The 12945-nt window shown below is 42.4% G+C and overlaps 2 protein-coding genes across 3 annotated transcripts in view; one reads left to right on the top strand and one right to left on the bottom strand.

The window, feature by feature from the left end:
* Nucleotides 1–80: 80 nt before the first annotated feature.
* Nucleotides 81–10650, bottom strand: LOC109521245 (serine/arginine-rich splicing factor 11-like). 2 transcript variants are annotated; one of them, XM_019878972.1, is made up of 12 exons: nucleotides 10351–10650; nucleotides 9110–9243; nucleotides 4937–5052; nucleotides 4780–4860; nucleotides 3305–3342; nucleotides 3100–3233; nucleotides 2944–3013; nucleotides 2705–2824; nucleotides 1651–1743; nucleotides 1488–1574; nucleotides 1188–1398; nucleotides 81–607 (listed from the first exon to the last, which is right to left on the bottom strand). In XM_019878972.1, the coding sequence occupies exons 1-12, from the start codon at nucleotides 10470–10472 to the stop codon at nucleotides 389–391; spliced, it is 1425 nt and encodes a 474-aa protein (XP_019734531.1). In that variant the 5' UTR covers nucleotides 10473–10650; the 3' UTR covers nucleotides 81–388. The 2 variants fall into 2 exon arrangements, with proteins under 2 accessions (XP_019734531.1, XP_019734532.1); XM_019878973.1 differs by having other exon boundaries at nucleotides 1651–1740; nucleotides 10351–10649.
* Nucleotides 10651–11046: 396 nt separating this feature from the next.
* Nucleotides 11047–12945, top strand: part of rpe65a (retinoid isomerohydrolase RPE65 a) — a 9607-nt gene continuing 7708 nt past the window's right edge. Inside the window, exon 1 of the mRNA XM_019878970.1 lies at nucleotides 11047–11135. Within this exon, the coding sequence (XP_019734529.1) occupies nucleotides 11062–11135 (74 nt within the window). The 5' untranslated portion in view covers nucleotides 11047–11061. The remainder of the gene's footprint in view (nucleotides 11136–12945) is intronic.

Below are 12945 nucleotides of genomic sequence, written 5' to 3'. Positions count from 1 at the left end.
GCAAGGAAGATAAAAATGGAAAGATTAATTTCATGTAGTGTACAGCAGAGGGTGCCACTTAAAAAAAACATACTAAACAGCATTTACCAAACGGTTTTTATTTATATAAAAGAAATCCTTGATAAAACAAACATTTCCAAATAAGACGCTAACATGGACAAGGGAGAGCCTACCAAAAAGAATGCATATGAATTGTAGCGTAATGTGAGAAAAAAAGCAACAACTTCCAACTTGGACTTCCAGTTTCAATGTGACAAGCATCAGCACGCTAACGTGACGGGTGGAAAAAGAAGCAAATCACGATGGGGAAAATGTTCTTTTTCTTTGTTCTTTGAATCACGATTCACATTTGGCCGGATCGAGCGGGACAGAGTGGAAGACAGTGTGCTTAATCGCTGACATCCATGTCATCCTCATGGACGTCTGCATTGTCGTCATCGTCGTCATCATCATCATCATCTTCGTCACCGTTGGCCTGCCGCGAGTCGCCATTGCCGTCTGCGAACTGGGGCGGGTAGTCCGAATCAGAGTAGTCTGACGCCTTCCTCTCCTGACGCTCCTTCTCGCTGTCGTAGCCTTGCTCCTCTTCGTCATAATCCCTCGTAATCTGAGGCGCACAACAAACACATTTAGTTGCCTTTTTTGTAGGGCCCGACCATTGACGCTGATGCAGCTGTTGATATTTGGACAAATATAATTCCGAGAGCTCGGGATGGGTACACAGCCCAAGGACCTAAATTGGCAAAGGGGCTGAATTTAAAAAATTTATAAAAAAATCCCTGAAGTAGCCACTGTAAAAATTTCTCGGCCGGCAGTTTATAAAAATAACAAAATACTGATGTGTCAAAATGCCATATATAGACATCGTTATTTGTCATTACCTTGACTCTTAAGTCTTAAAACAATAGAGATATGTCTTGACTGTTTTACAATAGTTTAGTATTTCTTTAACTTAAAAAAAAGAAAAATGTGCAAAGATGGCCCCATCATTTTTGATTGATCATCGTCATCGACTTAAATTGTCACATCTATTAAAAAAAGAAAAGTAAATCGGCTTATTTCTGTCGATAGTTTCCTGGGCTGCAGTAAAGTACATTGACGTGAATGGAACAAAGTGTATTCTTTTTCCTTCTAGAATTAGAGGTCAAATTTAAAGTGAGTAACAATTCGACTTTGTTTGCTCTTACCTTGATGTCTCCCTTGTCTCCTACGTCAGACTTCCTCTCCCTGTCCCTCTCTCTCTCCCTCTCCCTTTCTCTCTCCCTCTCCCTTTCCTTGTCCTTGTCCTTGTCCCGGCTTCTCTTCTTCTTGCTGGTGGACCTCTCCCTCTCCTCTCGTCCTCGGTCTTTGTCGCTGCGGCGCTCTCGCTCCTTGTCACGCTTCTTCTCCTTCTTGTGTCTTGGCCAAAGATAACAAAAGCCTACTGGTTAGCCATCTGCTGAACGAAATCCAAGCGTGATGTCGATTTTTTCCCCCCCTTTGCTAACCTGCGAGGAGATGGAGATCTGGAGCTCCTCCTCTTGGGTGACTTCTTAGGAGGGGAGCGGCTGGCGCTGCGACTGCGTCTGCGTCTCCTTATGAGAGCAAAGACAAAACGACGTGAGCGCGGCTTATAAAAGTCAAAGCTTTGAGGAGTGTCCCGCCACTCACCGGCTGACGCTGCGTGACCTCCGAGTGGTGCTGTAACTCTTAGGCGGCGTCTTGGACCTCCTTCTCAGCGCCTCTTCCTTCTTACGATCTCTGCTGGGAACATTGGGTGTTTTAAGTCGTGATGGGACAAATGTGCAGAGGCTCTGAGGCTTGGGTCAAGTAAGGGGCGTTTCCACGAAGCGTGTGTCGAGGCGCGCTTCATTTTGGGCAAAACTCGTGACGCGTTACGCCTCGCTGGCCGGCTGGATCACGTGACTGCTTCAGGCAGTGGTTCGTTTGATTGTTTGGCAAGAATTGCAAATGGCATAAAGTGGCCGTAAAACACAATGGTGCCATCCCTTCCCTGAAGCATGGTGGTCACAGGATCATGCTGTGGGGATTATTTTAGCGGTAGAAACTGAGAGAATAGTCAGGATTGAGGGAAAGAATAATACGAAAGCGTGCAAAGACATCCTGGGAACATGCTTTATTTTGCGCCATATTTAGTCATTTGTATTATTTTTCTGATGAGATGTTTAAGGTTGGTGTTTGTATCGTGTAGAACAGTGTTTTTCAAACTTTTTTGAGCGAAGGCACACTTCTTTCAGTGGAAAAATCTCGCGGGACAGCACTAGCTGAAAATGTGAAAAAAAAAACACTTATTTGAATAATGAATGTGTTATATTCTTACTATAACCGTTTTTAGCATTGAAGAATGACATTATAACAGCTTGAATTGGAATCAAATGAACACAAAGAAAAAAGTATTTTCTCATCTTTCATATTTATTGCTTCACCGTCGTCCTGCATTCATGCGTCACAAATTCGCTTGTCTCTCGTCTAAACACAAGGCAATTGGCTAGCTGTTGCTGCTCCCTGGCGGTATGGGAGGGTACTACACGATTACTTTCTGGGCGATAGACTGCACAGGCATACAAATTGGATATTTTCCCGCGGCACACCTGACAATGTCTTGCGGCACACTGGTGTGCCGCGGCATAGGGGTTGAAAAACACTGGTGTAGAAGATATAACGGGTGATTATTTTTAGCACGGTGTGTATGACGTGCATTTACCTGGACCTGCTCCTGGAGCGCCTGCCTCTGTCTCTGGAGCGGCTCCGTCTCCTCCGAGGGCTTTTGGAACGTCGCCTGCTTCTGGAAACTGAGCGCCGCCTGGACCTGCTGCCGCTTCGCCTGCAATGTTGCCATTGTTACCTCTTATTTTCACAACTCCCCCCGCTCCACCAAATAAAAAAGCAAGCATCCACTTCAGAAAGGTGTTTCTTCCATTTCTTGTGGTTCTCACGACGTACCTGCGTCTGGACCTGGATCGCGAGCGCCTCCTTCTGGATCTGGACCGAGAACGCTTCTTCCGGCTTTCGTCTAGTGGAGCGACATAATACCAATGTGAGAAGACAGCCACTGGCAAAGCAATGAGGAAGAAGAAGAAAATCCAATTGTAGACTTACTTCCGGGTTCAATGGCGGCAGAAATAAGCGACTGCGCCTCTCGCACTCGCTTCATGGCTTCCTCCATTTCCTTGTTGGCGGCGTCGGCTTTGAGGCCGGCGCTCAGGTTGAAACCGGCAGCCAGCGGGTTGAGTCTGCACCACCAGGTGTTAGTTTGCATGGAAAAACAAAAGTATCACACACTGACACTTTGACGTCTACTTACTGAGGATCGGCCATGAGCTTCAGCAGCTGGTCGGCAGCCTGCCAACACACAAATGTACAAAAAGAATAGACGATTAGGATTAACGCAACACAAACCAGCTAGCAAGTGTGCCCCCTGATGGCATCATAAGGGGTGACATAAGAGCAACCCAATGAGTCTCTCTGATCTTGCAGCAATGCCGTAACGTGATGTCGTCTTTGATTTGCTTGCAGGAAATGTCAAATGCTCAGAATTGATAATGATCAAGACTTGTAACCTTTGTGTCAACTTGATGAATGATGTCATGAAGCCATTGAGACAAAATGGAGGGCACTGGATTGAGCCACTCAACATTTTTGTAGTCTAAAGTACGTCGGTTACATTATTTGTTCCAGATTTTGCAGGGATTTTCCTGCGGCACATCCTGAACTGGAGAAGGCACTTTTTTGCCAATTGAGTGTTTTCTTCATACTGTATACACATGTTTGTAATTGGCATGTTAAGATTGTACTACAGGTTCATGTTTTTACGTCAATAAATGTCCATACATTGTAGTTGGCGGCCATTTTATTGGAAATGGTTCCAACAAACTACCATGAAATGTACAGTTTAGTGATGTCCCTCGAGGTACGTTGTCATGATGTTCGAGGGTATTTTAACTGCAGTTGCAGCGTTGGGCCACAATGGAAGCGCTACATCAACAGCAGTGCACAGGAAAGACCTGAAGCAACTACCGAAGAAGAAATTGATCGAATGTGGTTTTTCTCCCTGCTAGTCGGAGCCATGACGTCGATGGAACAAACAGGTAAATACTGTTGAGTGTTTTGCATCCAAGCATGCCGTGTTTATTAAAATAAAAGTGTCCTACGTGTGTCAAAGTAATGTTTATGATTTTTACCGTTGCAGATATGGCAGGGAAAAAATCAAATCAATTTATCTGGCTCAGGCATAATGAGGAAGAGATGCAGTGTTGTTTATATCGGCAAATGGGCGGGTGGGAATCATTGTGATTCTGCAATATGATTTCTTTGGTGACTTTGGGGATTTTTGTTAGCTGCAAGCTATAGTTGTCGAAATTATTTTTTTAAAAATACAGTCAAACCTCGGTTTTCACCCATAATCCGTTCCAGAAGGCTGTTCGAAAACCGAATTGTTCGAAAACCGAAACCACGCTCTTTTTAAAAGAGCGGGTAGACGAGGAAGCGTCACTTCCTCGTCTCCCCGAGGAAGCATCATTTCCTCGTGTAAGGAAGGTGAGAAGAGTCAAGTGGTGCATTCAAGTGCGCTCAGTTTGTTCGAAAACCGAAATTTGTTCGTCATCCAAGGCATAAAAAAACGCAAAATTTTTGGTCGAGAACCGAGACGTTCGAAAACCGAGGTTTGACTGTAACTGTGGGTGGGGAATCCATGTGACTTTTCACTTCTTATACTGAACTACTACAATAAAGTGTTTATTTTATTGCAATGTAGCTGTCTACGTTGCAGTGCGCGCTCACCTGAGGGTTCATGTTGGGTCCTGGGAATCCAAATGCTGTCATGGCATCCATGTTAAGACCGGCGAACGGGTTCGCTCCCATCTGAGCAGAGAAGATGACGGTTAGTTCGATGAGTGAAACGGATCGCCAGCAAAAGAAGTGGTCCCCGCCGTCTTACAGCAGGACTGGGCATGGGGTTGGGCGTGGGCAGAAGTCCTCCGCCTGGCAGGATGCCCGCAACGGCGTTGGCCGGCGCCAGCAGAGACAACGCTTTGGCCTCGTCCGGGATGGATCCTGTAGAGAACACAAGACGGCGTCAGGACGGGAAGCGGCGACCGCGTGCGCCTCAAACATGTCCAAGAAAAGTGGCTTCACACTGAGAGGTTTTACCTTCCAAGGGTGTGCAGACTTGAACACAATGATTGCAGTGACACAAACTAATGCTGGCAATACAATCACACTAAGTCCAATGAACACTGCCAAGAATGTATCACCTGAACGTGTTTGCTAAGTCATGAACCAAACGTGAGCAAGCCCAGCTCTTCTCCAATGGGCAGTGAGTTTTCATTTAGACGGTTTACTCAAACAAGCGACTCACTCACGGCGCCTTCGCTACTAAAAAGCACACACAGAGAAAAAAATCGGAGATACAAACAACAGAGAGAATTTTAGGGCGGTTGGCAAGTAGTCTGACACAATGTCTCCAAAATAAATTGGAAAATAAATAAATGTGCACATCACAGTGAAATATACCACATGGCGGCAGCAGCATCAACCTGCTGTAACATTTTTTTCTGCTTACCTGTCATTGCATCTATTACACTCAACTACTCAAGGCAAAATGAAAGTCAAAACGTTGTCAGTCAAAAGTATTTAGCAACCTTCCTTTTACTTTGGTTCAAGCTCTTGAGTTAAGTATTATAGCAAAAGAACGCGTGCGCACACACATGCCCATGTAATGTGGAACCTGTAAATATTTCAAAAGCAAACAATTTGACCATGAGAGATGTCAAATAATAAGCAGGCACCGGTGGGCTCCCGAAGGCGGGCTAACACAAAAGGGGGTCCTCAATTTGCCACAAAGAATTTGGACCAAAATCGGAATTCGGCAAAGTCTGGCACAGGGTTCCTTTCCTACGTGAGATTATGGCTTTCCATTTGAATTTTTTTCGCACAATTTTATGTTTCATGTTGTGCTCCATGTCAGGTTATCCAAAGTTGTTTCCGTAGATAAATGTTGTTCACCTGTTCTCTAGAGTGCCAACTAAAAACCACACCATTTTGTTGGTTTTGCTATACAATTGTGTGATATTAAGTAATGTTCATTGATTTTGAGCCTAGAGACTATTTAAAAATCACAAAATCTTGTGTTAAAAATGTAAGGGCCTTGACTTTAGATTCATGGAGTCAATGCCTTTTAAAGGTCTGAATATTTTAGAAAAAAGACGGCGACAGTTAACAGTAACAAACATAATAGTTAATGTTCACAGCACATAAAGAATATATGCCTGTAAGTGTTATATGGGCGACAAGTATTGCTCAAATATTTGTGATCAGTAACACCAATGTATTAGCCTGCCTATGCTGTTTTGCACAGTGTTAGCATTAAGCCAAACAGATTTATTTAAAGCAAAGCTTGAGAGGTTGTGGTATTGAACACACAACATGTAATTCTCTGTTTTGCTTGTTGAGTTCACTACCACCAGAAACGCTCAAAAAGAACCAACAAAAGTTTCCAGTTTGAAAAACTTCAGTCAGGACCACTGTACTTTGTACCTTTTAAAGTACGCGCGTCGGGACTGTCGAAAACTGATCTAAACCAGAACTACAAACGAGCCAGATAGCGAGGGCATCTTTTTGAGTTCAGATTCTCAATTGGGTTTAGGCCTTGGCTCTGGCAGGCTTTGTCTTCTGTATTTGAATGTCATTCTTGCATAAAGTAGTTTAGAAAATGCATGACGCTGGCTGCTTATCCCAAAGTGCCCCCCCACCCCCCCCAACAGAAAACCCTGTTTAATTCATTTCAATCTCCAGACATCGTTGACACACATACATACACACACACACACAACAACATGTAAACAAAAAGAGCACACTGGAGAGGGAGAGAGAGAGAGGGTGGGGGAGAAAATGGCTGCAGGAGACAAATTAAGTCGGGTGGTATTTTCTGCAGGAGCGTTTCAGCCTGCGGGACTGGCTGAGCCAGGGAAAAACAACTGTAAAACACAACAACAAAAAGAAGACCACTGTTAAATATTACACAGTGTAGCAACGTCCAGTGAGGCATTTCGGCAGCCGTCTCAGATGCAGACTGTTATGCAAGTGCTCTCAACGACTACGGCGGCTCTCATCCAACCTCTTTTGCATTCCAAGTGCGCGGTGGAAGTAGACAAGGATCTATGTCAATAACTAATTACGGAGTTGTTTTGGCACGCATAAATTCATGATCAAGTGTGAATTTTGGAGCCTTCCTGGGATACTTGTAGGGTGCGTTCACTGTGCCCGCCGTCACAGACTGTCCCCAAGCACGCCTACACCTCACGATGCGACACTGCACGACAGTCAGAAATGTTTACCTTATGATCATTATTAACTGAAGGCCAGGGCCAGATTGAAAAGAAAAAGAAATGTTGTAAAATTAATCTAAAATAAAGCAGTGTGTTTCGAGACAAAGGTTAAAAATAATTAAGGAAAAAAATGTATTCTCTTAAAACAATTATTTTTACTTTAGTCTTGTGATAAATATCCCTTTCAATTTACAACTAGTCACATTAGTGTGATTTCTTTCACAGACTCCGACTGAATTGAATGAAATCTACTTTTGAGATACTTTGACCGTATTCTAATGTTTCCCCATACCTCATGTTACTCCTACAAAATTACAACCTTCCCCCCCATGATTTTGACTAGTTTCTTTTTTTTCAGATGAATAATTTTATTTTTTTATGTTACATTTTATTGTAACAAAACCAAACAACTATTTGCTGCTATTTTCTTAATTACGACTTTGTTTAAAATTCCATCACATTTTTTGTACGCATATTTGACTTTACTATGAGGATCCTTCTTCCAATACTGTTGCAGTGCACCCACCAATGGGCCAGAGTGCTCCTAAGGCACGTTTGCTTCATACCATTATGCACGGTGGTAGTTCTCATTCGTAACTAGCAGGAAGAATGAAGGAATCGTGTCAAGCTTGTGCCCCAGCACTCGTGAGAGATTCTGAACATCAGCTGTCATGCCTGATGTCATTTTCATCTTTTCAAAGGGTACAAAAACACGCTTGAACAAGGAACCAAGTGTGGGCGCGCCCTTCGGTATACTTTGTCCAAATGTTGGATAGGTCCACGTTTGAGCAATTCCGTAACTTTACATATTACCTAGCGCTTAGCTCTAAAGCACCTAGGAAAGATGGGAGTTAATTTAAGGAAAAAAAAGTGGAGAGAGACACAATAGAGGACAAAATAAGAGAGGGGTAGTGCTTGAATGCATCCTGGCCTTTTGCAAATGTTTATAGTCCCCTGTTGGCAGGCAGAGGACCACTTTCAGCCATCAACCAGGGGCTGCTTTTGACTTCTTCACTACAAAACCACACACCCACTCGCGCACGCGCACACATGCACACACACACACACACACACACACACGCACGCACACACAAATGACAGAGAGAAGTTTAACAGAGGATAGACTGGTATGGGGGGGAGAACTTAAATGCATATAATTGAATTCAGAACCCACAGTTTTAAACTAACTCATTTCCCGCCCAAATTTTGGTATACTGCAATGGATTTTTTGAGTCATGGAATTGCATTGGTACAGTACACCAAAATAATCTCGATTACATCTAACCTGAATACGCACGCATGTGGTTAACTAATGAGCGGACTTCTGAGTCAAAGATTTTTGTGAGTACACAAACCTTCAGCAAACGGGACCACAATCAGTCCCCTGTTGGCAGGCAGAGGACCACTTTCAGCCATCAACCAGGGGCTGCTTTTGACTTCTTCACTACAAAACCACACACCCACTCGCGCACGCGCACACATGCACACACACACACACACACACACACACGCACGCACACACAAATGACAGAGAGAAGTTTAACAGAGGATAGACTGGTATGGGGGGAGAACTTAAATGCATATGATTGAATTCAGAACCCACAGTTTTAAACTAACTCATTTCCCGCCCAAATTTTGGTATACTGCAATGGATTTTTTGAGTCATGGAATTGCATTGGTACAGTACACCAAAATAATCTCGATTACATCTAACCTGAATACGCACGCATGTGGTTAACTAATGAGCGGACTTCTGAGTCAAAGATTTTTGTGAGTACACAAACCTTCAGCAAACGGGACCACAATCAGTGCTCGGTCCACAAAAACAGTGTTGGTCAGATGTTGGGACACGCCAACAGACTCGGGCTCCTGGAACTTCACAAAACACACACGTGATGTCACTGGCATAGGAGAGTCACTGCAAAAAAGGGGGAAAACAGTCAATTCATAAAGAGCAAAACATCATTCTGTGACATATTACTTTCGGGTAATTCACCCTGGGAGATGTGAAACATGGATGTTATCAAAAATCAAGTACAACTTTATTGTCAAATGTGCTGTATGTGTAACATACCTCCCTCTTAGACAACAAATATTCCACACATATTCACAAATTTGCTGATTGTGTTGAATGACTTGTCTATTCGCCATTTTGGTGCTTATACCAAAGCTCGGTCTAAAATAAATGTAGTGCATTGGCATCTTGTAGCACCAAGGAAGTATGATCAAGTGTTGCACGTTTTGTGGTAGAAGCGCTTAAAACATATATGAAAGGATATTAATATGATTCAGGATCATAGTTTGTGGTATCATTGGGGTTCAAACAGTTGAAGGAGGAAATAAACATTTTAAGGAAGCTTCCGTTTCGAGCAAGGTTTTGCTATTGGAAGGGGGAGGGTAAATTGGGCATGCAAATAGCATAGGGTTCAATGTGCTTCTTGGGGAAAAAAAAACATAGCAATCTCCAAAGGCAAATATGAGAATGCTGAAATAACTGTGCATTAGTCCATCTTTGTGTGACTTTTTTTTTATCTGCCATTGAGAATGCAGCGTTTTAAATCTATGACGTCATTGTTGAACTTGCATTGTTCCTTATGGAATCAGAAAACGATAACTTCAGTATTAAATACATGTGCGTATTGATTTTTTTTTTTTTGCCAATGCGTCTCATTACATTGAGTTAAAACAATGCATGTATGCTTCACCACGACCTTGGCTCTGGATTTTACATATGTAAATCTGTTTACCGGTTTGTTTCACAGCCAACTGATAACGCCATTATATACTGACAACTAATTCACAGGGCAAACTACATTTAATTTTAAAAGCCAACAACGATTACTAAAACGTCTTTTCGAAGGCGACATTTAGCCGAGCGATTTAGCTAGCCAGGCTTCACAGGTCGCGTTAGCGGGCTAGGCCTTGTGTCGCGCTTCAACGTGGCTATAACGGCAAGCTAACCACATAGCCTCAAAATATGTCCCCATGAGAATGAAGCACTCAATCCGTCGGTTTGTTGACTCACTCTGGTGGAAATAACTTGAGTTCTTCAATGGTTCCCAGGAAGCCAAAAAGCGTTCTCATCTGCTCCGACGTTGTGCTCGGCGACACGTTAGTCACCTGGACTACCTTCGTGGTGTAACTCATCTTTTTCAATTAATAAGCAACGCTGCCGTCGAAAGCTGTGACTTAGTCACCGTTAAAGTGACCGTAGAGTGGTTCAAAAAGCGAATTAATTTGATTTTCGCTGTCTTGGTGCTAACTGGTACAACAACAGACTACCACCATTTCGCGGCCATGTTGGGGAATATATGATGCGTTCAAGTTGTGGTGGGAAATCGGAAGTGCTTAATTCGCATTCGGTCAATGCAATTTGGTACGTCCCATGGGTCTGCTGTGTTCGGCTGCGGTGGAAACGTTTTTCACAAGGGATCTTGAACCCGAGAACGTCAAAATAAGAGTAACACAACGTCATGTTGCGTGCTCATGTGTGCACGACTCGATGACCAAAACGCATTTAGTGTCTGTGTTGTTACGAAAAGTCATTCGTGTATGTACATTTGAAAGATAACTGGAAGGAAATTTACATTTCATTACTTTGATGTTTCAAAATACTCGAATTGGGGAAAAACATAATTATTGCTCATTTCTTTCTGCAAATCTTATGTGACGACATGACGTTCTAGAATTCCGGTGTTATAAACGCACCACCAGTACGCGTGCATGCAACTGGAAAATGGAGGATGGTATTCACATGGAAAAGTCTGTTTTACAAGGTCTGACTATACACGACCGTGACTGTTGCACGATGTGAGTCACACTGGCGCAGAAGGTCGGCCATCTTTCATCGCTAACTTCGGCGACTACACCAGGACGAAATACTGTACCTACATCATGTCTGCGCCGTCAGCGCTTTAGTGCCATTTAAAAATCTTTTCAATTTATGTACTAATAGATTCTAACGAGGTGCCCTCCTGTCCAATATTTTTTCATCATCATTAAAAATGAAGTTCTCTTTAAAGATTTCTTCTTCTTCTTCCTTTCGGCTTTTCCCTTCAGGGGTCGCCACAGTGAATCGGTTGCCTCCATCTAACCCTGTTTTGTGCATCCTCTTCTCTCACACCAGCTACCTTCATGTTCTCTTTCACTACATCCATTAACCTCCTCTTTGGTCTTCCTCTCAGCCTCCTGCCTGGCAGTTCAAGACTCAGCATCCTTCTCCGGATATATTCACCCTCTCTCCTTTGGACATGTCCAAACCATCTCAGTCTGGCCTCTCTGACTTTCTCTCCAAAACCACTAACATGAGTTGTCCCTCTGATGTACTCATTCCTGATCCTATCCAACCTGGTCACTCCCAAAGAGAACCTCTACATCTTCATCTCTGCTCCCTCCAGCTCTGCATGTTCTCTTGAAAGACTACACTAAAGAAATTAGAGTTTGAATTAGGATGAAATACCTAACTCCACCTGTGTTACTCTGGGTTGAGAAACACATCTTAAGATGTAAAATGGTATCTACAGTCTTTGTTGACTTGAGTGGCTCCAGAATGCCCACGACACTCGTGAGGATAAACTGATTAGAAAATGGATGGTTGAGTAGTTGCTGACTTTGTGTTGACCCGCATTATGTATATTTTAATTTGACACCAAAAGCCTTTAAAAAAATAATGTGGTACGATGACTAAGCATCACTAACTCTTTTCACTCATGATATTTTTTTCCCACCCTCAGTATGAACAATGCGGCATTTGTCCAGCATAATCCCCTGTACACCTAGATTAGAACTGCACCGAGAAAAGCAAATTATCGCATTTTACATCCAAGAACCTCTGGTCCAAACGTATCAAGTCAGCAACAGCTTGATTGAACATTTTGGTTCCAAACCCGAGCACCAGGGTGTCCTGTGGGGCACGGAGAATGACACACAAATGGCATCCTGCACCAGTTTTATCAATTGACACAAATTTCAGTCACCACGTTCATCATGGCAGGACACACGAAAAAAGTCAAGCAAACCTTTGTTTGAAACCCAAGTTGAAGTTTGAAGAAGCCAATTTCTCTTGAGCCCACCAAAAACCTGTGCAGGCAATATTTTAACCCACTGTTTGTTTTACTAATGTTTCAAGTGTGAAAATAATTAAGTTAACTGCAATTCACATATTTTTTTGTTAACCATTTTAATTTTCAGTCTAAAAATACATAAAATTACCGGTACACTATATTAAGGTTGTAATTTTATTAGAAGATTTTTTTTTTTTAGTTTTTTGAAAAAGAATACATTTTTGAAAACGTTGTCAATTTTGTATTTTGGAGGAAAAATATATATTTAGAGAGAAAAAACTGACATATATTTTCAAGAAAAAAAAGTAGCTGGGAGAAAAAAGTAAAGTTCAAGAAAGGTTTTTTTTCCTTTCAGAAATTCATGTTTTTGACAAAAACAGGCTTATTTTCAAGGAAAAGGTATCATACTTTTTTTTTTTTTAGAAAAAAAGTAGTTTTAAATATATATAAATATAAAATAGGGAAAACACCTTTTGGTAAAATCATAACTATACAAACTTAAAGTTGATATTAAACCACAGAAAAACTCAGCTTTCCATACAATCTAGAGAATTCAT

The sequence above is a fragment of the Hippocampus comes genome, unplaced genomic scaffold (genome assembly GCF_001891065.2).
Source record: "Hippocampus comes isolate QL1 unplaced genomic scaffold, H_comes_QL1_v1.1 scaffold85, whole genome shotgun sequence".
NCBI classification, from domain to species: domain Eukaryota; kingdom Metazoa; phylum Chordata; class Actinopteri; order Syngnathiformes; family Syngnathidae; genus Hippocampus; species Hippocampus comes.
Note: the sequence above shows the minus strand (reverse complement) of the source record. Positions and strands in the feature narration are given on the sequence as shown.